Source organism: Lithobates pipiens, unplaced genomic scaffold, assembly GCF_037356315.1.
Source record: "Lithobates pipiens isolate NorthernLeopardFrog02 unplaced genomic scaffold, aLitPip1_a1.2 Scaffold_80, whole genome shotgun sequence".
Taxonomy (NCBI): domain Eukaryota; kingdom Metazoa; phylum Chordata; class Amphibia; order Anura; family Ranidae; genus Lithobates; species Lithobates pipiens.
Window position 1 is genome coordinate 453,937 of NW_027507904.1, and position 26,920 is coordinate 480,856.

The following is a 26,920-nucleotide window of genomic DNA, read 5'->3' on the forward strand; positions in this document are numbered from 1 at the left end:
TTCCTGTACCACCCCAACCTGCCCTGTACCTCCCCAACCTGCGCTATACCACCCCAAACCTGTCCTCTACCATCCAATCTGCCTTGTACCAAGCCAAACCTGCCCTGTACCACCCCCAAACTGTCCTGTACCAGCCCAACCTGCCAATATACCAATCCAATCTACCCCATACCACCCCAACTTGCCACTATACTATTCTATACTACCCTAACCTGTCACTATACCACCCTATTCTATCATTTACAGGGGCTGGTTTTGGGTGCGCCCCGTGACTGTGCGCTGCCTGCAGGGTGCTGGCAGCCTAGGCAGGAGGGGTATGACACCATGTTTTACCGCATCAGGTGACACGAACCCTAGTGACGCTACTGGTGATGAGATCTCTGACCATACTTGGGTGCCTGAGAGAAGAGAGGAGGAAACTGAGGAGGAGAACGCACAACTCTAACAATGCAGGATGTCTTCCAGGGGTCAGGTTATGGGCAGCCTCCCTATGGCATCACACCACCAAGCTCCACAGATGCAGGGCATGATTGACTCCCCGCTGACTTGCAAAAGTTCCTTGGTGTGGGCTTTTTTCAACACATGTGCAGCAGATCGCACCATTGCTGTTTGCAAACTTTGTCTGAAGCAGATCAAGTGTGGCCAGAACAGCAGCCGCTTGGGCAACACATGCTTGACCAGACTTATGTCAACCTGCCATGCAGTTCATTGGCAGCAGTACCTGAAAGACCCACATCATAGAAAAAGGTAGACTTCTCCTTGCTCCTCATATGGGATCTCAGCCACCCTACTATACCTCCAGTCCACTCAACAACCTGCACCAAGAGGAATGAAGGTATAGCAATAGGTTCCACAAATACTTGCAGCCAATCTGCTAGCAGTACACCACCAGTAGGGATAAGCTTCTTGTTCGAGTCGAACATTGCCTGTTCGCCTGTTCAGCGAACAGTGAACAATTTGTGGTGTTCGCGGCAAATTCGAAAAGCCGTGTAACACCTTGTACAAGTCTATGGGAGAAATATAAAGTGCTAATTTTAAAGGCTGATATGCAAGTTATTGTCCTAAAAAGTGTTTGGGGACCCGGGTCCAGTGGCGTTGCTAGGTGGGTGCAGGGGGTACGGGCCGCACCTGGGTGACACCCACCAGAGGAGTGACACCCGTGGGTAGTGCCACCGCTAATACAGCCCGCTGCCCTTTCCAATGCCGTGGCTGTGTCCCTCAGTGGAGTGGAACAAAACCGCCTCCTCCTCCTCTCTGTTTACATCCACAGAGGAGGAGGAGCTGAGCTCGAGTGACACACACTGCCGTGTGTGTATGATTGTCTGCTGTTCTGAGGTATGTAAGGGGGTGTCTGCATTGGGGGGATCTTCACTGGGGGGGTGTCTGTACTGGGAGGTCTGCACTGGGGGTGTCTGCATGGGGGTCTGCACGGGCAGGGGTGTCTGTACTGGGGGGTGTCTGTACTTCTGGGGGTCTGTACTGGGGGGGTGTTTACTGCTGGGGAGTCTGCACTGAGGGGGGTCTGTAACTGAGGGGGGTCTGCAATGAGGGGGGTGTCTGTACTGTTGGGGGGTCTACACTGGGGGTATGCACTAAGAGGGGTCTGTAACTGAGGAGGGTCTGCACTGAGGGGGTGTCTGTACTGTTGGGGGGGTCTACACGGGGGTCTGCACTGGGAGGATGTCTGTACTGTTGGGGGATCTGCACTGGGGAGTCTACACTGAGGCGAGGGTGTCTGCACTGAGGGGGGACTGCACCGAGAGGGGTGTCTGTACTTTTTGGGGGTCTGCACTGAGGGGGGGTGTCTGTAATGCTAGAGGGGTCTGCACTGAGGTGGGGGTGTCTGTACTGATGGAGGGGTCTTCACTGAAGGGGTGTCTGTACTGAGGGGATGTTTATACTGAGGGAGGGGGTCTGTATTGATGGAGGGTGGTCTGTATTGAGGGAGGGGGATCTATACTGCGGGAGGAGGGTCTGTAGTTAGTGGAGGGGGTCTGCACTGAGGGGGAACTATAGTTGGTGGGGGGGACACCATTTTTTTCCCCACCGGGTGACACCAACCCTAGTGGTGCCACTGCCCGGGTCCTGCCCCAGGGGACATGTATCAATGCAAAAAAAAGTTTTAAAAACTGCAGTTTTTTCGGGAGCAGTGATTTTTTTTTTTTTGATAAAATGTTTTTTATTATTCAGATTAACTTCGAATGACAGGGAGCAGTGATTTTAATAATGCTTAAAGTGAAACAATAAAAGTGTAATATTCCTTTAAATTTCGTACCTGGGGGGTATCTATAGTATGCCTGTGAAGAGGCCCATGTTTTCCGTGCTTAGAACTGTCCCTGCACAAAATGTCATTTCTGCAGGAAAAAAAGTCATTTAAAATCACTTGCGGTTATAATGAATTGTCGGCTCCCGTAATACAGAGAACAGTCATTGAAAGTCATTGATTAAAAAAAGCGTGGGGTTCCACATCAAATTTAAAAAAAAATTACGTGGGGTTCCTCTAAATATCCATACCAGACCCTTTATCTGAGCACACAACCTGACAGGCCGCAGGAAAAGATGGGGGAACAAGAGACCCCTCCTGAACCGTACCAGGCCACATGCCCTCAACATTGGGAGGATGCTTTGGGGGTCTGTGACCCCTAAAAGTACCATGTCCCCATGTTGATGAGGACAAGGGCCTCATCCCCACAACCCTGGCCGGTGGTTGTGGGGGTCTGAGAGCAGGGGGCTTATCAGAATCTGGAAGCCCCCTTTAATACACACCCCAGGAACAAAATTCAAAGGAATATTACACTTTTATTGTTTCACTTTAATCATTATTAAAATCACTGCTCCCGAAAAAACGTCAATTTTTAAAACTTTTTTTGCATTGATCCATGTCCCCTGGGGCAGGACCCGGGTCCCCAAACACTTTTTTGGACAGTAACTTGCATATAAGCCTTTAAAATTAGCACTTTATATTTTGAACGTTCGAGTCCCATAGACTTTAATAGGGTTCTAAAGTTCACAGGAAGTTTAGGTCTGTTCGCAGGTTCTGGTGTGAAGCGAATCGGGGGGGGTGTTCGGATCATCCTTATTGAGCATAGTGATGAGCAGAGGTTCTGCAGTTTGCTGAGTAGGGCTTCATAGTTTAGTTGATGTTGCTGGTAGGAGTTGTTTTTTATGTTCCTAAGTAGGAAAAGGTGGAGGATGGGGCCCGAGGAAAAGGTGACGCGTGTGAGAGACAGTTTTTGTGGGATGGTCTAATCCTGTTCCAATCATGGAGGCCTTAGTGCAGTTGACTTTATAAAGAAATATATGCTGGGCTGCTGGAAGGATTTTTGACACCCTAGGCAAAACCTAATTTTGCCGCCCCCTTGGCTCCACCCTTGACTCCACCTCCTTTGTCCTGCCCATATATACCCTACATTTTTAATGAAGCGCCCGTCAAATGCAGCCCCACCAGCGCCCATCAAACGCTTCCATTCATTTGGAAGTCAGGACAGACACAGTCCTCTGCCACCGCTGTGCCTCTGACACATGGCTGCCTGCTGATGTTTGCTGAAGAGAGTAGGAACACCAGTGTCTGGGCGCCCTAGGCAGTAGTGCGCCCTAGGCAGCTGCCTAGTTTGCCTAGTGGTAGCACCGGCCCTGGATATATGACAGAATAGCATTAGGAGGTCATATAGTGCTGTGAGGATTTGGAGGGGATTTGTCATGGCTACAATAATATCGACTGCATACAGTCCAGACTTTAGCTGTGGGGGAGGAGTATAATACTAGGAGGGCTGGATATATATTCCCAGAGAATCCACATTTTCGGAGCACTGCTCTGAGGTAGGACCAATGTACTCTGTCAAACACCTTCTCTGTGTCCAGTGATAGGAGCAGAGAAGGTGTTTTATGGTGTTCTGCCCACTGTATGAGATTTATAATTCTTCTGGTGCCATTAGAGGCTTGCTGGCATGGAGAAAAGCCTACCTGATCTTTGTGTACTAGCTTGGGAATAAACGAGAATATGGGTGTGGCTAGAATTTTTGGATACATTTTGAGATCCAAATTCAGGAGGGGAATGGGCCATAGTTGGCAGGGTCATCATGAGGTTTAGCAGGCTTTGGTATGGGGAGGATAAGGGCCTCAAATCCTTAGGGATGGCACCAGTGCACATTATGAGATTAAAAGAGTTGGTTAGCTGGGGTGCCAGGAGGTGTGCCTATGTTATAATATTCATTATAATATCCATCTGGTCCGGGGCCTTGTGGAGCGGCAGTGAGTGTATTGCTTTTAAGACTTCAGCCTCAGAGAACAGCTATTTGGTCTGGGGTGAGGGGGGTAAATGTAAGGAATTGTGATATTTGCACGGGGTCAGGGTCAGGATCTGTGGGGGAGACTCTAAGGTTCTATAAGGAGGATCCATAGGAGTGACTAAAGCAGATCGCTATGTCTTTAGGGTTGTCAACTTTAGGGCCAGACTGCTGGTTGGAAGCCAAACAGTGGAGACCTTGAGTGCAGAGTGAACAAGTCTTGCTTTTTGACTCATCCACCCCCTCCCTCACCTCCTGATATCCCCCCCATGACAGTGTGCGTCCACAAGGCTGGGCCATTTATTTATAGATTTCTTAGAAAAATATTTGCATATTTTTTTACCTGCAAAAAATGGGCATTTTATTATTTTTTTCCAAAAGTTGAACTTAACCTTTAATAATCCTTCCCATATATACATAAACCTAAAAATAATTAACAAATTATTCTATATATATATTGTATATATTCGTAAAATTACATACACTCAGATATGTACATATATATATATATATATATATATATATATATATATATATATATATATATATACACACACACATACTGTAAAGAAACACTAAGCTACTATATATATATATATATATATATATATATATATATATATATATATATATATATATATATATATATATATATATATATATACTAATGTAGCGCACTACTCCCTTGGGAGCTGCAAAGTTGTTTGTTTTCCCACTGGCCATCCCAGACATTCGGGGCTACCCTTACCTCTGACACTTCGGGTTCCATGCTTACATGACCAGGGTAGTTAAAGGGGTTGTAAAGGTAATGTTTTTATTTTCTACATAGGTTCCTTTAAGCTAGTGCATTGTTGGTTCACTTACCTTTTCCTTTGATTTCCCTTCTAAATGTTTTTTTGCTTTGTCTGAATATCTCACTTCCTGTTTCTCCTCAGTAAACTTCTCACCATCATCCGAGCTGGTGGTTAGTCAGCCAGAACAGCTTACTGAACAGCTTACTGAGGAAGAACAGGAAGTGAGAAATTCAGACAAAGAAAACAAAGAAAAAAAAACATTTAGAAGGGAAATCGAAGGAAAAGATAAGTGAACCAACAATGCACTAGCTTAAAGGAACCTATGTAGAAAATAAAAAATTTACCTTTACAACCCCTTTTAAGATGTACACTTCCCTTTTTCATGACTGCCGCCATTCAGTATACTCCAACCTTACCCCGCTTTAATCTTACTTCTAAACAACGAGACCACACTTTTGTTGGAATATAACTGGCCACAGCAGCCTTTTATTCTCAAATATAAAAAATATATAACGATTTAACCATAACAAACTCAAAAATATCAGTTATTTCCCCCGGTGGTCTTTGACGGCACTTCCCCAAATAACTCTGTTCTACCTGTGGGCCTTCTACCGTATTAGTATAAAATCAGCCCGGAGACAACTCATTACTAGTGATGGACGAACTTCCGACGGGACGTTTCGCGAATGCGGCCGATAGTTTGCGAACCGGAATGTTCGCGGCGGGCCCCATTGACTTCAATGGGAGGCGAACTTTGCAAACCTACAGGTCAAATTTGCAGCCACAAAATAATTAATAGCTGTGCAAACATAGTCCCACCACATGGTCAATGACATAACACATGTATGAGGTGAATCTGGGATCGACAACTACAAGCATTCTTTTTTTATATGGGAAATTGTTGTGACAATTCAGGACTGTGGAGCGCATGAAGGCAATGGAGGAGAGGGAAGGTCAGGGACCAGGGTAGGCAAAGAAGAGGGTGTAGGAGATGATCACCAGCAGCGTGACATACAGCAATGACACCTGCACCGTGATAGAGTCATCTGACACCAGCACCGTGATATACAGCACTGACAGCAGCACCGTGATAGAGAGCACTGACATCAGCAGCGTGACATAAAGCACTCACACCAGCACCGTGATATACAGCACTGACAGCAGCACCATAATAGAGAGCACTGAGATCAGCACCGTGACATAAAGCACTCACACCAGCACCGTGATATACAGCACTGACAGCAGCACCATGACAGTGAGCACTGACATCAGCACCGTGATATACAGCACTGACACCTGCACCGTAAGCAGCCCCAAGAGGAAGTCAGCATAGCACAGGGATGGTGGGAGCCCCTCATAATGAGCATAGCACAGGGATGGTGGGAGCTCCTCATAATATGCTCAGCAGAGGTACAGCCCCAGGGGGAAGAAAGCACAGCACAGGGATGGTGGGAGCCCCTCATAATAAGCAGCCCCAGGAGTAAGTCAGCACAGCACAGGGATGGTGGGAGCCCCTCATAATGAGCATAGCACAGGGATGGTGGGAGCACCTTAAAATATGCACAGCAGAGGAACAGCCCCAGGAGGAAGTCAGCACAGCACAGGGATGGTGGGAGCCCCTCATAATGAGCATAGCACAGGGATGGTGGGAGCACCTCAAAATATGCACAGCAGAGGTACAGCCCCAGGAGGAAGTCAGCACAGCACAGGGATGGTGGGAGCCCCTCATAATATGCACAGCAGAGGTACAGCCCCAGGAGGATGTCAGCACAGCACAGGGATGGTGGGAGCCCCTCATAATAAGCAGCCCCAGGAGGATGTCAGCATAGCACAGGGATGGTGTGAGCCCCTCATAATAAGCAGCCCCAGGAGGATGTCAGCATAGCACAGGGATGGTGTGAGCCCCTCATAATAAGCAGCCCCAGTAGAAATATGACCCACCCCTGTATACTACCCCTGCGGAAGGGCCTGCCTCTTCCTCTGCCTGTCATTTTTTAAATGACCCTGTGACAAAACTGTCAGTCCCTATACCGATGAAGGACTGCTGCAGTATAGGGCAGTGGTCAGCAGTAGTGCACCTCAACCCTATGTATTGTGGACCGATACCAGTCCTTATAGAATAGCAGACTGTACCTCACTCAACTCTATGTACTGTAACACCCTAGACCAAGTTACCAGTCCTTATAAGGACTTTTGTGGACCAAGTAGGTTGTGTGTGAGTGATTAGCAGACTGTACGTCAGTCCCTATACCAATGAAGGACTGCTGCAGTATAGGGCAGCGGTCAGCAGTAGTGCACCTCAACCCTATCTATTGTGGACCGATAGCGGTCCTTACAGAACAGCAGACTGTACCGCACTCAACCCTATGTACTATAGCACCCTAGACAGACCAAGTTACCAGTCCTGATAAAGCGCTTTGTGGAACAAGTGAGTTGTGAATAATGAGCAGACTGCAGCAGAAGGGCAGCAGTCAAGTATAATATTCTTTCTATATTTGGAAGAAAGAATATTATACGTGTACAAGCCTATTACCATACCACTGATACCAGTCCTGAAAAGAACCTTTGCGGAACTAATAGTAACAGCTACTGTTTAAACTGACCCTCACTGCCTGACACACTGCTTCCTGCCTGTCCCTATATAAACTGGCAAAACAGAGGCTGCTGGAACAATAACTGGTTACTGGAATAGCACTTTTGTGGACCTGATAGTAACAGCTAATGATGATGATGACTAATCTGGCTGTCCCTACAGCAGCACACAGCGTCCTGTCCCTTTCTCTAAACTGACAAAAGACACTCAGGCTGCTGCAACAATCAGTAGCACAGCAAACCTATATACACCTAACACCTATACCAGTCCTGAAAAGAACTTTTGTGTACAAAATAGCTAGCGATTTGGGTCACTGCCATCTCTCCCTGCTCCACACAGCAACCTCTCCCTATAATGACAGAAGAAAGAATGTAAAATGGCCGCCGGATCGGGTGTATTTATAAGTTAGGGGGAATGTCCAAGTGTCCATGTGCTGTAATGTCTCAATTGGCTGTCCTGTACCCCATGATGGATGTGTCATCAGGTCAAAGTTCTTTTACACAGTAAAAACACGGAAGTCCGCCGGGCGAACGGCGCCAATAGTCCGCCGAATGGGCGGACCGCGAACAGCCGAAATTCGCAGCGAAACGACCACCAGGCGAACTGTTCGGCCATCACTAGCGGTGGAGGAGTGGTAAACACACCGCTCCTTCACCGCTCCAAAGAAGCTGCTGGCAGGACTTTTCTCTGACATCCTGCCAGCGCACCGCTCCGGTGTGAAAGCCCTCGGGGGATCACACTACAGACAATGGTGCAGCTTTTTTTTGGGCGGATTGCAGGCGCTATTTCTAACGCTATAGTGCCTGCAAAACACCCTGGTGTGAAAGGGGTCTACAGGTCAGAAGTTCCAAAGTACCTGAGCTATACTTCATCCTTATACCCTTTATTCCCAACTGAGAGACTGGGTTTTGTTCAACTGTTTTATGCAAATAAAAACCCTAAAAAGGAAGTCAAGTGTCGGTCTCTGTAGTTGCTGGGCCATCAACCTCGGCAACCACTAGACAAGAATGACAAGTTACGAGCTGGAGGAGGTAATCGGTAAGCCTTCAGGGGTCAGTGCTACATATACATACACACACACATTGAGATACATACATGCACTCAGATACACACAAACAGGCATACATACATTAGACAACATACTATGAAATGAATACTTCCATATGTATTCTGATAATGGGCAGCTTTTCTCCTCCCCTCTCTGTCCTGCTGTCCCCGCCTCACACTCCCTGCAGCTCCTCCCTCTGCCCACCCACACACTCACAGCTCCTTCCTCTGCCCGCCCACACACTCACAGCTCCTCCCTCTGCCCACCCACACACTCACAGCTCCTCTCTTTGCCCACCCACACACTCACAGCTCCTTCCTCTGCCCACCCACACACTCACAGCTCCTCTCTTTGCCCACCCACACACTCACAGCTCCTTCCTCTGCCCACCCACACACACACAACTCCTTTCTCTGCCCACCCACACACTCACAGCTCCTCCCTCTGCCCGCCCACACACTCACAGCTCCTTCCTCTACCAGCCCACACACTCACAGCTCCTCCCTCTGCCCCCCACACACTCACAGCTCCTCCCCCTGTCCACCCACACACTCACAGCTCCTCCCTCTGCCCACCCACACACTCACAGCTCCTCCCCCTGTCCACCCACACACTCACAGCTCCTCCCCCTGTCCACCCACACACTCACAGCTCCTTCCTCTGCCCGCCCACACTCACAGCTCTCTCCACTAGATCAGTCTGTGAACAGTGAACAGTCTGGGCAGGGCCCCAGTAGCCGGGACTAGAAACAGAGCATCGGGAAATGTGGTCAGGAGGTTCTGTATCCCTCCACAGAGAGAAAAAAGTCCCTTGTAATTAGGACTGTTTCCATCCAGACAGTTACATATATGTGAAGATATGTGACATTCTAATACATGTTATGGATCCTAAATTATGATTAAGATTTTATGGGGGTGTTATAAGTATTTTTGAGGATGCCCTGGTGGCTGCTGTCTGGGTGACAGGTAGTCAGAAACCCGGGCAAAGGATGTAAAAACCGGAATGTCTGGGTGAATCCCAGACAGGTGGCAACCCTAGCTGGGGCGACATTTGGTAAGGGATACCTCATGATTCCAGTCCTGATCAGGTGAGAATAAAAAGGAGAATGCTGTGAGGCGGGTCTGTCTTTGATTTATAGTTAACCAGACCTATCAGGTTGTGGGGGCGGAGTCACAACCCATATGTATGTTGTCATGATGCACCAGGAAAGTACATTTTATATACAGCTCTATAGATCAGACCAAAATGAGGAGGAAAGAGGGACAGAGGGACATTGCTCCAAATCCGGGTTAATCCCCCGAATTGCGGGACAGTTGGGATCGACGAGAAAAGAGAAAAAAAATCCTCCAATCCCATCTACACAATCCTATACCTACAGAGGATCCAGAGGAAGGCCAAATAAAGGACGCTCCAATTTACTCCAGCAGGGGAAATGGGGGGAGGAATGATTGTCTATTCATTGATGATTTATTGGTAGAATAATGGAGAGTATAGGGGTGTCAGAGGAGATTCCTCAATGATCTGAGATGGGAAGAAAACAGAGGAATCCCAGGAAGACCCGGAGGACTCTGATAGATGGAATCTGAATATTTCTGGGATCCTCATAGAGGGATATATGTTATATGAGGGGGAGGGGAGTACACTGTGATCTGACTGGGATTTGTATTCTGTCTGTACAGGAAAAGTCCCGGAGGAAATATTCACCCGGCCGGGATCTGACCTTCTCCTCCCCATCAGACGTCATCTCACCCTCAACCCTACAGATAGACGGGGATGTGACTGGATTATCTGGTACTATGAGAAATCTCCTGGAGACTGGGAGGAAATAGCTCAACACTGGAATTGTGATCCGTCTGATCTCAGATATTTCCCCAATACAAGGATATCAGAGAATGGAAGTCTGATCATATCCAATGTGACTCCGGAGAATGATGGGAGATACAATGTGGATATATACAACTCTGCAGGACTCCCCATACAGGAAGATGATTACACCGTCCATGTAGAAGGTAAATCCAGATGAGATTGTACAGCGCTGTGTATGGGGGTCACATGACTGAAGAAAATGGGTGTCATGTTAGTGGGGGATTTAGTGTTGGGGGAGGGGTGCACACAGACACAATCTATCTCCTCCAGTCTCCAGGAAGATGTCTGCACACCTGATTATAGGTAAGGATGGGGGAGGGGCATGCTGTGTATATATTGGACTGATCAATGGAAATGATTGTCTCTCTCAGTTCCAGTATCGGTTCCGCTCCTCCATGTCTCATGTCTCCGGAATGGCAGCGCTGAGATCTCCTGCAGGGTGGAGGAGGGGACTAAGCCGAATATCCGTCTATCTGTGATTGGAGGATCCCAGGAGAGATATTCCACATTCGCCAATAACATTACAGCCATTGTGGGGTCCCCGGGGCCCTGGAACATCACCTGTACTGTGGAGAATGGGGTCAGCCGGTCGGAGGAGAGCAGAGCCGGGGTCACCTGTCCAGGTGAGGAGAGATCGGGGGATGGGCACAGAGCAGGTGGGAGGGGCCGGAAGCAGATAAACACAGAGCTCCGCCTACTGACTGAATAGAGAATATGAAATATATACAGTAATTATAGATTGATCTTACATGTTTTATTTTTAGTCCTGACCATAATAAAAATACATTATAACATTATTTACAATCATAGCGGCACATAAAATTCCTCTCCCTACAGTCCAAAGTTTTACATTTTTGTATGAATTTCCATTCCCATTCCAGTCTTTTGGAATGATTAGGGATCAGCTTCAGGTTCGGGTCAAACATGAGACTCCCCCAAATCCAGTCTATGGGATGTTCAGTGAAGGACAGGAGAACAAAGTGGGCAGATTTCTCCACTTCTCCCCCCAATCCTCCGCCCGGCATTTAGCGGTGATATCACTAATGTCAGTAAATGACAGATCCCTGCCGGCTTCATTCTGTGTGTAACAATCCACCGAGGACTCCGAGTGACATCACTGACATGATGAGGTCATCACCCCTACATGGTCTATGACATCACTGACACAAGGAGGTCATGACTCCTACATGGTCTATGACATCACTGACACAATGAGGTCATCACCCCTACATGGTCTATGACATCACTGACACAATGAGGTCATCACCCCTACATGGTCTATGACATCACTGACACAAGGAGGTCATGACCCCTACATGGTCTATGACATCACTGACACAATGAGGTCATGACCCCTACATGGTCTATGACATCACTGACACAATGAGGTCATGACCCCTACATGGTCTATGACATCACTGACACAATGAGGTCATCACCCCTATGTGGTCTATGACATCACTGACACAATGAGGTCATGATCGCTATATGGTCCATGACATCACCCAGGTTCCCTGATGCCGTTGTTTACATTTAGCACCACACTAGAATAATAAATGGGAAGGAGACAAAGCAGTCTCTATTGTTCTCACGGTTTTACAGGTACCCCATCCCTTCATGTATGACACTGAAATATAATGAATTCCTAACAAAATGCAAACTAATGGCACTTTCAAGGCACCACACCACAGATTACAATTCACATTTTTTTTTACTACAAACATATTAAAAAATTTTAAAGACAAAAAATATCCTTGACACATAAATATAAATGATATAGACACGTGCACTGCTGAAAAATTATTATTATTATTTTTTTTTTAACGGGTCATTTTGTTATGAACGCAGTTCATAAATTGGAAAATTCATAAATTTGAAAATCTGAAAATAAGAAAGAAAATCCAAAAATTTGAAAGAATAACTAACTAATAATAACTAACTATTAAATTCTAGGTATTGGAATTTCCTTTCACATTTAGCAGTGAACATAACGAATACGAATTTATCGGATTATCCGAAATAACGAATGCCGTATCTAAATAAATGGAACAGAACAAATTAATAATAAATAATAACAATAATAATAAAAAATTCTAATTATTAGTATTATTAATCCATTACATTCCATTCGTTTAGATATGACATTCATTATTTTGAATAATTTTGTATTCGTTACGTTCACTAACAGCCACATTTGATAGGAAATTCCAATACCTATAATTTATTAGTTAGTAATAGTTAAGTTATTATTAGTTATTGTTTCATATTTTCTAATTTTCAAATTTACGAATATTTGTAAAAATTTGTGTAGCACTGACCCCCAAAGGAGCTGCTGGTTTTATTGGGCTTACCGTTACCTTCTTGACCTCATGTGTGTCTAGGGGTTTCCCGAGGTAGATGGCGCAAAGAATAGTAGAAGCTGACACTGGATCCTCTTTTTCAGGATATTTATTTGAAAAGACAAGTAACAGCTTCTCAATGAAGGGTGGAGGGTTAGGAAGGGAGTTCAGGTACTTTTTGAAATTGCAAAGAATAGGAAGTCTTTCACAATAGAAATCCAGAGAATTGTTTCACAACTGGATTGTCACAGCCACCGGATAGATCTCCTCTCACCAGGCCTAGCAGCCAATAGTGTTTAAGTAAAGCAAAAGTATCTGCCACAGACTTGAATGTAACTGAGGGACGTAGGTAAATTTAGAGAACTATCATACGGTACCAGTATCTTGCAGCCGGTCCGGCAATACCGTATGAGTGTAGATCCACTTAGTGTCCTTCAACTGAGCCTCCAGGCTCCTTCTGAGAAGCCAGCCTTATGCATGGCCTTCTCCCAAAGAGTCCTCCCCTGGGTGCTTCTCCAGTTGCTGGGCCTCTCCACAGATGAGACGGCACCGGACCACCTTTGAATACTCACCAGGTCAGTGATTCTTGTAGTCAGAGGACCAGTATGACACCCAGGTAACTGGTACTTTAAGAAGGAGAGGGTCACCTTGGCAGCCTCCATATTCCTATAGGACCATTGTGATAAGTCTCACTTTCCATGTCATTACTCTGACCAATCATATCCTGGAATTCTGTTCCTCCAGTCCCCCTCTCTGACATGGCTGTGACCTCCTCCTGTCTCCCGGATGGGAGCGCAGAGGCCGAATGTTCGGTGAAAGGATCAGATCCACGTTATTCCTGGAGTTTGGATGGAAGATCCGTCTCCTCACACCGCCGGGTAACTCTTCCTCCTCCAGTCTCCGAAACCCTCCACTGTGATGTCACCAATCAGATCAATAATCTAAGAAGATCCATCAACATCTCCTGTCCAGGTGAGTGGGAGACCGAGACCTCTCTGGAGTTTATATATCATCCTAACACTGACACAATACCGGCTCATTCACACCAGCAGACCAGATTATAACACCGCCAATGGTGTGTGATGGGAACAAAACCGGGCATTGCTCTGATTACAACACATTGTACTCTTTCATTTTCTTGTTACTTGACTGGTGTAGTGCTGAGATGTTCGGTGCCCAGCTATATAACCAAAACAAAACCACCCCATTAAAATAATAATTTAACCTATTAAATTTACTTAAACACATGACACCTTCTGGATTAAATGACAAACAAAGACCCCTTTATTAAATCCCAACCAGAACTGTATCAAAAATAACTTTTATTAACTTATATATATATATACAAATGTAGCGCTGGTATTTTTAATAGCAGTGCTATTATTTTTGTAAATTTAAGTTTGTCTGAAGCTGCAGTTTGCAAAAAATAAACAGATAGGGATATCAAAAACACTTAGTGGTAAAAGTGGATATCCCGGGGTAAATCTTGATAAAGGGTGCCAGCGTCCATAATGAATGTATACTAGACGTAAAGATATAGGGGACTTATGGACTTTACAGGCACCAGTAGAAAACAAAATAATTCATTAATAAATTTTATTTATACAAATGACATACAAAAATGCATTAAAAACCAGGAATAGAAAAGTACATTTGTCAATGTGACCACTTTCAGCAAAAGATGTAATAAGTGAATATCATATAATACAACCACTTGGCTCAATACCCATCAGTATTATATTACAGACTGTTGGTGATATGCTGTTGTGGGTCACATGCCCGACATGTTTCGTGTCGGATCGGCGCTTCTTCTGGGGCTCAGTAGATTTGATTCGTAAAAGCAGAGAAAAACATAACATGAATTAAAAAGAACACACAAAAATATATGGGTTGTAAACTGGTAATGTCAATTTGAGTATTGCCAGGGAGAAAGCTCGAGCGTGCACCATATAGATAGTCAGACATGAGCCCAGTGGGGACACACAACCATATAGTGTCAAGATATAGATGAAGAGGAAATTACCCTTTAAATTGAAGGATCGCGGCCAATTATATAGAATGTACAGATCTCGAAGCAGATTAATGAATATAACCGCCAACAGCTGGAAAAAATATATACTGTAAGTATGGAAAGGATTTTATATATATAAATATATGTCAACCTATGTAGTCTATTTCCTTTTTAGAATAATAAGCCAGTATCAATACTATCAAATACGGTAGGGAGGTTCACCAGAATATAGTTTTCCATTGCAATAGATAGGGTAAAAGGTAAAATGAAGCGCATAAGAGGGATAATATATATCAAAATCTATATATGCACAGCTCCACGGAGAAACACAAAGGAAAGGCAGACAAATATGTCCATGTTAGAGAATCCAAGCTGAATTAGCCCAGCTATATAACCATAACAAAACCACCCCATTAAAATAATAACTTAAAGAGGAAGTTATCCCTGATGGGTTTACTTCCTCTTTGTCTCCCTGCAAAGGTAAAGCATAATGTGCTACTATGCATGCCGCTAACGGCGATAGTGCGCCTGCACATCACTGTCTACTGCACATGCGCCGTAGATAGCTGTCACTGTCTTTTAGTAAATATCTCCTAAACCGTATAGGTTTAGGAGATATTTCTTGGACCTACAGGTAAGCCTTAATCTAGGCTCACCTGTAGGTAAAAGTGGTTTGTAAGGGTTTACAACCACTTTATCTTACTAAATCTAATTAAACACATGACACCTTCTGGATTAAATGGCCAACAAAGACCCCTTTATTAAATCCCAACCAGAACTGTATCAAAAATAACTTTTATTTATATATATATATATATATATATATATATATATATATATATATATATATATATATATATATATATATATATATATATATATATATATATATATATATATATATATATATATATCAAATATTTCAAACAACATACCTCCTTCTTGAACCTTCAGCTTGATGACCGATAGTCCAATTACCAATTAGGGAAAGGTACCCATCCCGAGATAGGTCCCAACCCATACCACACCAGAAACGTAATTTATTTAGTTACTCCCGAAATTATTTTTTATTTATTTTGTTTTTCGTTCAAAAATTGCATTCGTCCGAAAATCCACATGAATTACGGTCGAATCTGTCTTTGAAGGCTTATGGTGTCTGTCGAATGTATAAAGAAGATTGGACGGAGCTAGTATATAGCATACTTTAGAACCCCTGTTAAAGTCTATGGGACTCCAACATTAAAAATCTAAAGTGCTAATTTTAAAGACTAATTTGCAAGTTACTGTCCTAAAAAGTGTTTGGGGACCCGGGTCCTGCCCCAGGGGACATGTATCAATGCAAAAAAAAGTTTTAAAAACAGCCGTTTTTTCAGGAGCAGTGATTTTAATAATGATTAAAGTGAAACAATAAAAGTGTAATATTCCTTTAAATTTCGTAGTGGGGGGTTGTCTATAGTATGCCTGTGAAGGGGCGCATGTTTCTGGTGCTTAGAACTGTCCCTGCACAAAGTGTCATTTATGCAGGAAAAAAAGTCCTTTAAAATCACTCGCAGCTATTATGAATTGTCGGCTCCGTAATACAGAGAACACTCATTGAAGGTCATTGATAAAAAAAATAAATAAATAAATAAATAAAAAAAGCGTGGGGGTCCCCCAAATTCAATTACCAGGCCCTTCAGGTCTGGTATGGATATTAAGGGGAACCCCGCGTCAAATTAAAAAAAAAATTGACGTGGGGGTCCCCCTAAAAATCCTTACCAGACCCTTTATCCGAGCACGCAACCTGGCAGGCTGCAGGAAAAGAGGGGGGGATGAGAGAGCGGCCCCCCCTCCCTCCTGAACCGTACTAGGCCACATGCCCTCAACATTGGGAGGATGCTTTGGGGGTCTGTGACCCCTCAAAGCACCTTGTTCCCATGTTGATGAGGACAAGGGCCTCATCCCCACAACCATGGCCGGTGGTTGTGGAGGTCTGTGGGCGGGGGGCTTATCAGAATCTGGAAGCCCCCTTTAACAAGGGGACCCCCAGATCCCACCCCCCCCCCCGTTTGAAATGGTAAGGGGGTACAAAAGTACCTCTACCATTTCACAAAGAAAGTGTAAAAAATAGTTAAATAAAACAAACACACTTTTGAAAAATTCCTTTATTAAAAATAAAAAAAATAAAAAAAAGATTCCAGCGGCGGTAATCCACTCTTGCTATCCAGTGACGGACGGTCATCTCTCCAGCAATGGCTCATCTCATCCAGCGCAGCGAATACATCCTTCTTCTGTCTCCGCAGAGGAGACACTGCAGGGATTGCGGCAGCCTGACATTTCTTATATACGGAGGGCGGGGCCACCCGTCACCTGACCCCGCCCCCCTCTGACGCAAGGGGAAACCCGGGGTTCCCTGTGACGTATGGGTGACCCCACCCCCCTCTGATGTAACGGAAACCTGCCTGTGTTACATCAGAGGGGTGCGGGGTCACCCATACGTCACAGGGAACCCTGGGTTTCCCATTGCGTCAGAGGGGGGCGGGGTCAGGTGACAGGTGGCCCCGCCCTCCGTATATAAGAAACGTCAGGCCGCCGGAATCCTTGCAGTGTCTCCTCTGCGGAGACTGAAGAAGGATGTATTCGCTGCGCTGGATGAGATGAGCCATCGCTGGAGAGATGACCGTCCGTCTCTGGATAGCAAGAGTGGATTACCGCCGCTGGAATATTTCTTTTATTTTTTTTATTTTTAATAAAGGAATTTTTCAAAAGTGTGTTTGTTTTATTTAACTATTTTTTACACTTTCTTTGTGAAATGGTAGGGGTACTTTTGTACCCCCTTACCATTTCAAACGGGGGGGGGGGCGGGATCTGGGGGTCCCCTTGTTAAAGGGGGCTTCCAGATTCTGATAAGCCCCCCGCCCGCAGACCTCCACAACCACCGGCCATGGTTGTGGGGATGAGGCCCTTGTCCTCATCAACATGGTGCTTTGAGGGGTCACAGACCCCCAAAGCATCCTCCCAATGTTGAGGGCATGTGGCCTGGTACGGTTCAGGAGGGAGGGGGGCCGCTCTCTCGTCCCCCCCTCTTTTCCTGCGGCCTGCCAGGTTGCGTGCTCGGATAAAGGGTCTGGTATGGATTTTTAGGGGGAACCCCACGTCAAAATTTTTCTTAAATTTGAGGCAGGGTTCCCCTTAATATCCATACCAGACCTGAAGGGCCTGGTAATTGAATTTGGGGGACCCCCACGCTTTATTTATTTATTTATTTATTTTTTAATCAGTGACTTTCAATGAGTGTTCTCTGTATTACGGAGCCGACAATTCATAATAGCTGCGAGTGATTTTAAAGGACTTTTTTTTCCTGCATAAATGACACTTTGTGCAGGGACAGTTCTAAGCACCAGAAACATGCGCCCCTTCACAGGCATACTATAGACACCCCCCCCCTACGAAATTTAAAGGAATATTACACTTTTATTGTTTCACTTTAATCATTATTAAAATCACTGCTCCCAAAAAAACGGCCGTTTTTAAAACTTTTTTTGCATTGATCCATGTCCCCTGGGGCAGGACCCGGGTCCCCAAACACTTTTTAGGACATTAACTTGCAGAATCTTTTCTCTCTGTCGAATATTTTCTCTATATAATCTTGGACTAATAGAGGTAAGGTTAGGCACATTCGACCACAGGTTCTATAGACAGATTGTTATTGTCAGAGTCATGTTGAATCTCCTATTCTATATCGAACTGTTGTAACAATGAAAACGAAAATAAAGCATTTATTTATGTCGGATCTTTCGTTTTTCGGATTTTGTGCTTTCGTTATCGTTTGTCAAAACGAAAACGAAAATTGCTGAAATTCGGACGAAAACGAATGCATATGTCTAATATCTACCACCACCATTCTGACCTTCAGGAACCAGAGACCCCTGCCACAGATGCCCACCAGTGATCCCTTACACATGGGTGACCCGCCACAGTCGCAAAGCTTGCTGGAGACCTTCCTGGAGCCCCAGGAACCACATATCTATTCCCACCTCTGACAGGTGAACCCCATCTCCCCTCAAATAAATGCCATTGTTCCCCTCTAATTCCAGATGCCAGGCCACCATCCCTCCGTTCCTGACCACAAACTTCGCCACAGCCTTGTTGACCTTTATCCTTGTTTTATTGATGCGGCCCACTGACAGGGCCCCCTGCCATGTTGCCTTCCTGATGATATCCGACCAAACTATGGCCGTATCAGGAAAGGCCAATCAGAGTCGAAGGATATACAACTTGACGTCACTAATCTGCTCCCTTGAAGTCCGAAGGCAAAGGTCGTTGCCCCCCAACATGTAATAATAACACATCCGGTGGCCTGTCCATGTGAGCGTACCATTGTATTTCCAGGATAACTATGGACCATAGCATACCCGGAATGACAATCCACCTCACCCTGGCCTCTTCCCTGGAGAAACCCAACTGACGGCCCTCTGGTCTGACCAATGCACTCCTTTCCCCCCAATGTACATAGGAATGGCCCAGGATCCACATCAGACAGGTAGGGGCTGAAAAGAAAGAAAAACACAGAAACATAGACCCAGAGGACAATCACCATCACATACCCGTCATGCAAGTACCCAGAAAAGAAAGCCCTTGGCACACAAAACATACACATGACAAACACCATATAGGACTTGTGACGGATCCGATCCCACACTCCGATTGAGTGCTTCCGTCAGTACATCCCGCTTCCTCCAATCTGACTATCAGAGAGATATATTATCATAGCTGCACTGTATACAAGTCTAGCTGAAAATAGCTTGTAGAATCTTGAATGCCTTTATTGGACAGAACCCAGTGCCTTTTATACACATTTTACACAAGGGGTAGATAACGAGGTAGGGCTGCTCATGGATACTCCCCCCTCCCCTATAGCAACAACTTAAAAAACAATTACACAATTAACATGTTAATTAAGCCAGCACTTAAGGCAGCCTAGGTGACCAGATAGTCCGTATCCGGAGGTCAGTGTGATTAGCTCTTTTAAGGATTGTGTATTGTTCAAAATTAACATTCAAGAGAACAGTCTCGCAAAAATGTAACAAAAGAAAGATTAATATATCAATACCAAAAAAAACAGGGTGAATTTGGACAGAAAAGGGTCCTTGCAGCCAGTGTCCGTGACAGGACTCCCCCTACCCTTTCTCCCCCTACAGGAGGTGGGGCGGACATACATACAACCTGAAACGATGAGACTCCCATCGCCCAATCTGCTGTAGTATTTTATCACTCAAACCCCAGCATGAGGCCTCCGTTGCCGCCCCAATTCTGAAAGAATGGGACGCATATTCACCAACTAATAACCCCCATTTCCAAGCACTTCTTGAAGATCACCACAAACTGATATTGTGACAACGATAAACCAGTTTCATGAATCAACAAAGGACCACTACCAGGAGGCCGTAAAACTGACCACTCCCGTATAACCTTGACCGGGCATACTGCCAGGCCAGGCACACTCCCCAAAATTACCTTGATCCCTTTTCCCAACTGATCCGTCTTGGACTTGCGTACCAGCATACATTGCATACATGCAGTTGCGGGGTGGGCAATGCCTCCAACACCTATGATTTGTTGTCAGCTTTGATAGCTTCCAGGCAGGATAGCTTGAGTGGTTTTGGACTTGCATCACCCCTACCTAGGGAGGAACCCTGAACACTGGCAACCAACCCTTCACCACTGACCACACCACAGAACAAGTCCTAATATAAAATACAGTTTTGATGCAGAGGGACAGAGATAAAAAACCTAGAGACCCAACATTCAGTAGAAGAGGTCATACAAGTATATAATGTGAGGAGGACACCAGAATGAGCTGCTTCATAATCTCACAATTTATAATTGTGAGACCTTCTATTTTTCCCCCAATAAATCTACCAGAACATTTGTAGATGAAGCCCAATTCCAGCTAAGACTTTTTATAAACTATTATAACAGAGATAAGAAGAGTTAGAACTTCTGGCAGTTTTTTATTGCTGTCTTGCTCCATATTGGGAGGATTTCTATTCACTTCCTGTGTGGTCACCATGATAGGAAATGAGGGGAAATCTCCCCAATGGATAATAAGGAGGACACCAACAAAGGAGAATTTTATTATGAAGATATATTTTTACAGTATTGCCAAAACCAATATTGATCAAGGTAAAGACAAACATACTACAAGTATACTATACTCTCCTATAAAGTTCAGTGGTGGGGATAGGGAGCCAGTGGCAGGAACTATAAGGGTCGCTGCAGTCGCACTTGTGACTGGGTCCTGTTGTTCGGCCCCTGTGCATCTCTTCCTGCACCCCTGGCTGTCTGTTTAACATGCGGAGGGAGCGACGAGCAGGAAGAATAGCTGATGTAATTAAATAATTAGTTCTGGAGGTTTAACAGTTTCTGGTATGCCCTTAAATGTGATATTATTCCTCGTGGAGCGATCCTCTAAATCAGCCACTATCACTTGGAGGAATCTGATTTCTTCGGTGTAATGGTCATAGGCATCCGCCATTTTGTTATAAACTGAGGTATGTTCTGTCACCACTTTTTCCAGATCGGTCGTGCATTCCTCTACCCGATCATTTCATTTTTGTAAGGTACCGTATATACTCGAGTATAGGCCGACCCGAATATAAGCCGAGGCCCCCAATTTACCCCCAAAAAAACTGGCAAACTTATTGACTCGTGTATAAGCCGAGGGTGAGACATGCCTGTCCATCCCTGTGTGTGTGTCCGTCCATCCCTGTGTGTCCGTCCATCCCTGTGTGTCCGTCCATCCCTGTGTGTCCGTCCATCCATCCCTGTGTGTGTGTGTGTCCATCCATCCATCCATCCCTGTGTGTGTGTGTCTCCATCCATCCATCCATCCATCCCTGTGTGTGTGTGTCTCCATCCATCCATCCCTGTGTGTGTGTGTCTCCATCCATCCATCCATCCCTGTGTGTGTGTGTATCCATCCATGTGTGTGTGTGTGTGTGTGTGTGTGTGTGTGTGTGTGTGTGTGTGTGTGTCCAGCCTACCTGTGTCCCGAGCCTTTGTCCCGAGCCTCCGTCCCGTGCCTTGCCTCCTTGCCTCCGTCCCGTGCCGTGCCTTGCCTCCGTCCCGTGTCGTGCCTTGCCTTGCCTCCGTCCCGTCCCGTCCCGTCCCGTGCCGTGCCTTGCCTTGCCTTGCCTCCGTCCCGTGCCCTCTTCGTCGGCGCCTCGGCGGCCATTGTAAAATTCAAAAGCCGCGCCTCCGCCTTCGCCTGTGATAGGCGGAACACTGAATTTCCCAGCAGCCTGTGTTCCGCCTATCACGGACATCGTATCATCCTCGTCCGTAGTACGAGGATGATACGATGTCCGTGATAGGCGGAACACAGGCTGCTGGGAAATTCAGTGTTCCGCCTATCACAGGCGAAGGCGGAGCTGGAGGCGCGGCTTTTGAATTATAGAATGGCCGCTGTCTGTCTGCTCGACACGCTGATCGAGCGGGCAGACAGCGATGACTCGAGTATAAGCCGAGGGGGGCACTTTCAGCCTCAAAAAAGAGGCTGAAAATCTCGGCTTATACTCGAGTATATACGGTAGATATAGAGGAGAGCAGTTCATTATGAAAGTCTCTTTGCAGAGAAAGCAGAATGAGCTTTAGTGTGTGATCAGACGCTGGCTGGTCACTGGCAGGGAGGACTGCTAGGCAGTCTGAGGGATTTCCTCAGGGTTTGTGCGTGTCTGGACATCCCAGTGCTGCTTCTTAAGCAGTGGTTCCTTAGCAGGGGAAAGTGCTGGGGACAGTGCAGCCCGCTTACCTCTATCTGAAGGTGATTGCTGGGGAGAGGTAGGCTCTGATGTGAGATTTTCCATGGGCTCCGAGTTGTCTGCAGGTCCCTGCATGATGCCTGTGTCCTAGGAGGGATCACAAGGTGCCGCACCGGCGCCATCTTTGGATGATTGCATGGCCAGCTGTGGGAAATATTCGGTGAGGTGGTGCAGCTTGTGGAGGCTGAGGTATTTCCTCTTGGACATACCATCCATTCGCTGAGGATGAGGGCTCCCCTCCGGTGCATCAGGGAGAGGGAGCTGCTGCTGGTAAGTCCTGGGAGCAGCTATTTCTCCCAGGGCTGAGCAGAGCTGGGTGGTTAAGCCGCCATCTTGCTCCATGGCTGGCCACGCCCCCCAGGAAGGAGTCAATTTTTTTTGGCTGATGGTCTCCTTTAGAGATCAACCAAAGCCTAGGAATCCCGATCACATAATTGGCCCCTTTAGTATCTTGCAATAAAATTTTCTGCAGCAAAGATATTTCAGGAATTTTGTGACTTTTTATGACTGTAATGGATTGGGGTGGACGGGGTATTACAGGGGAAATCATATTTCATTATAGTGCAATGTTACAGATCTCCCCATCTCTGTGTCTCTTAGTTCCGGTATCAGATCCAGTCCTGGATGTGAGGTGTCTCCAGAATGACAGCGCTGAGATCTCCTGCTGGGTGGAGAACGGGACTGACCCCTCCATCTACCTGACTGTGAGTGGAGGATTGGGGATATATGATGTCACCAGCTCAGAGCGGACAGTCCGTGTCACTGTGCCTCCTGTGTCACCACCCGATTTCTGGAATATCAGATGTTCAGCAAAGAACAACATAAGTGAGAGTTCCACCAATCAGACACAAGACCCTTGTCCAGGTGAGTGACGTGTGACCTTTCCCTTCCCTTTAGAAAGGCCCGGAGTGAAAAGAAAGAATGCACTAGACGTAGGGCCTGCATGACAGGGGTTAAAAGGGGCTTGTTAGGACCTAGTTAAGGGCACAGGATAGGTCAGTAGTTGTAGGGGGCAGGCTTGGAGCGGGGAGGAGAATAAGTTATATTTTTACAGGAAGGGGAGGGCTTTGGTTAGCAAAAGAAAGTGAAGGAGCAACTTCTCAACTTCCCGCATCCTTAATCATGTGGTTTATATTTTTACATTCTTAGCTGTGCTTCATATAAAGTCCCAACTTTTCTTTTAGATATTGTATATACATTAGGGATGGAGGTAGAGGAACGTATCCATTCATTGTCTCATACAAAGTCCCAAATCCCCCTTTCCCCCCTTTTTTGACGACATGATTCAGGGATGGAAGCACATTAGCTAAGGTAGCATACAGTCTATTAATTGTATTAACTATATTGAGGTTTCACTATTGCAGGGAGACTTTTGCTGGACATTTTGGATTTTTTGCTATTAGTTTGTGTTTCGTTTTGTGGACTCCTGGGTTTTGCATCCTCGGGAGCTGCGATGTTTGGTATGACCCCTCCCTCTGCCTCCCCCCTTGGTTGGGGTGGTGGGCGGTGCCACCCACACATCAACGCCAGGCCCGTGCTCCGAGTGCATGGCATTACATGATGCCGGGCGTCCACGTGCGGCGTTGTCATGGTGCCACGCACTGTTGTGCTTGTTTGTCTATCAGGTTTTGACATGAGGGAGGACTTTGAGCGCCAACTGTTGAGTGACACTGTGCGCCCGGGTGGTGGCTCCGCCTTCCTTCCCTCTGTTTCATAACGCAGCGTGGCATTGGCGGCATACTGTGGTTATCCTTGGCCATTGGGACTGCATGCTGGTGGAGCACACACCTCACTTTGATTTTGAGATACACACACACACCGGCTCCCATGATCTCCTTTCGAGATCTAAGGTAAATATACATTCTTATTTTTTCATTCATTTTTTATTTCTCCTCACATTCGTTTGGGCTGTCACACTATAGCCCTCACTTGGCTTGGGCAGGTTCTGCCCAAGAACGGCCCTTTTTTTGCACTTAACACAATCACACTTTTACATTTCATTTTTATTTATTTTTTTACTTTTTATTATTTCTTACAGTACATCTTATGGTACTTGTACACATACAGCATCATTTATTCTCTTATCTTATTACCAACTGTGAATCACAACGTCACTATCGCTCCACATGCTGCATCCCCGGCCTTGATGTGGCCGTGTTTATGTTGCCTCAGCTCCCGTGGGAGGTATGACTTCCCCATGGCGTCCGCAACCTCTAATACTATTACCTTATTACTAGCCTGTATTCTCTGGTAAGAGTGTTATACGTTATGTATACACTTGTACTTTTGCTTTTGTTTTCCTCTGTGTCCAGTGATTGTTCACCCTGTTAACCTTTTATATTATTTTATTATTATAGATGATTATGTATGCGAGTGCTCCTGATGAATGGGACTCCCCCACGAAACGCGTAGAGCCCTAGCCTTATGCTACATGTATTAATCACGTGATCTTGAGATGCCGCAATAAGTGATATCAACTTATTTTTTTGCTAATGTTTATCAATTGATTATTATTGCTATGGTTGTGTTTATGAATCAGCATAATCGCTTTACCGTGCTACCAGGTTTTTACTATTTATAGACTGGTTTTGAATTATGTTATTAACCTAATCATGCTGTTCATGAACTAGTATAAACTAGTATAATTGTACTATCATGTATCAATATTCTTTTACTTATAGATTGGTTATCAATTGTGTTATTATCATGTATAACAAATTATTAAAGATTTTTGAATTTTATTATTTTATTTATTATTGATTTTTTTTTATTTAATGTATATGCTTTTTGGCATCCTTAATTATGTGGATTCTATTTTTACATTCTTAGCTGTGCTTCATATAAAGTCCCAACGTTTCTTTTAGATATTGTATTAGCAAAAGTATGTGGCCATAGGACACACCGCCTTAAAGGAGAATTATACAAAAAATGATTAGTTAAATCCACAAGTGCTTTTTTTTACTACTACTATTCCTTTATATTGGCTTTTGGAATTTACAAATGCAACAATTCAGAATTTGGATGAAAGGTTTAGCTCTGGGAAACACGTTTTTAAATAATACATTTTATATACCATTATACAGATTAGACCAAAATGAGGGACAAATGAGGGGGACAGAGGGACACTCCCTCCAAATCAGAGACAGTTGGGAGCTATGTATACTTCATTCATTTCTGCTTTTCTTTTTTCTACTTTTCTAATCTTCCCATAATGTGATTTCCTGGACCTCCCCATGTCAACCTACTATGGGTCAGCTCTGCCCCCTCTGACCCCTCCAGGACCACCTTTTTCCTAGCCCATAAAGGGCGGCTGTCTGCCCACACCAGTGTTCTTTTTTCATCCTCGCTCCAGACACCTTTTAAAGTTTATTTATGTATTTTTATTTTGTATTTATTTATTTATTTATTTTTTCACCACCCATCCTGTTCGGGTTCAGCCTCTCCCGTATCAGAAGACCCCCCCATAGAGGCAGTAAATCTCCTGAGGAGTGTGGGTTCCCTTGGTGCTGGGATAAAAAGGTGCAGTATAAATGACTGTGTATTACTGGCAAAGGTAACTGGCAGTATAAATGACTGTATATACCTTCGTTGATTTGGCTCGCTGGGTCTTGTAGTTCACCACCTCCACATGTATTCCTTTCAGGAAGCTCAGTTGAGCAGGTGAGGTCAGAGGTGGCTTCCTCTTGGATTACCTAGCAAACACCAGAATTCTCACTGCTGATTAGGGATGAGCTTGATGTTCGAGTCGAACATACGTTCAACTCAAACATCGGCTGTTCGCACGTTCGGCGAATACCGAACGTTATGGGCCGTTCGCGCCATCGCAGTGCATTGCTGGCTCATGATTGGCCAAGCATGCACAGTGACCCGCAATGCTTGGCCAATCACAGCGCCGACAGCAAGGAGAGCCATGATTGGCCACAGGCAGGATGCCTGTGGCCAATCATAGCTCAGGCTGTGTAGTACACGCCCCATACTATATAATATTGTGTAGTGTGTTGGCATCTGTAGGAGTTAGTGGGTGTTCTCGGTGTACCTTCAACACAGCATACACCTTTCGTTATCGGCCGATTTAGCGTTCTTGCTCTTCTGTAATTGAGCTTTTAGCAATCTGCAGGAGTTTGTAGGTGTTGTCTGCATGCCCTGACCACAGTATACACCATTATATCCACCTATATAGC

At 45.4% G+C, this 26,920-nt stretch overlaps 1 protein-coding gene across 1 annotated transcript in view; it reads left to right on the forward strand.

The window, feature by feature from the left end:
- Positions 1-26,920, forward strand: part of LOC143973410 (uncharacterized) — an 803,348-nt gene that overhangs the window by 398,874 nt on the left and 377,554 nt on the right. The window contains exon 6 of the mRNA XM_077474402.1: positions 10,401-10,730. Within this exon, the coding sequence (XP_077330528.1) occupies positions 10,401-10,730 (330 nt within the window). The remainder of the gene's footprint in view (positions 1-10,400; positions 10,731-26,920) is intronic.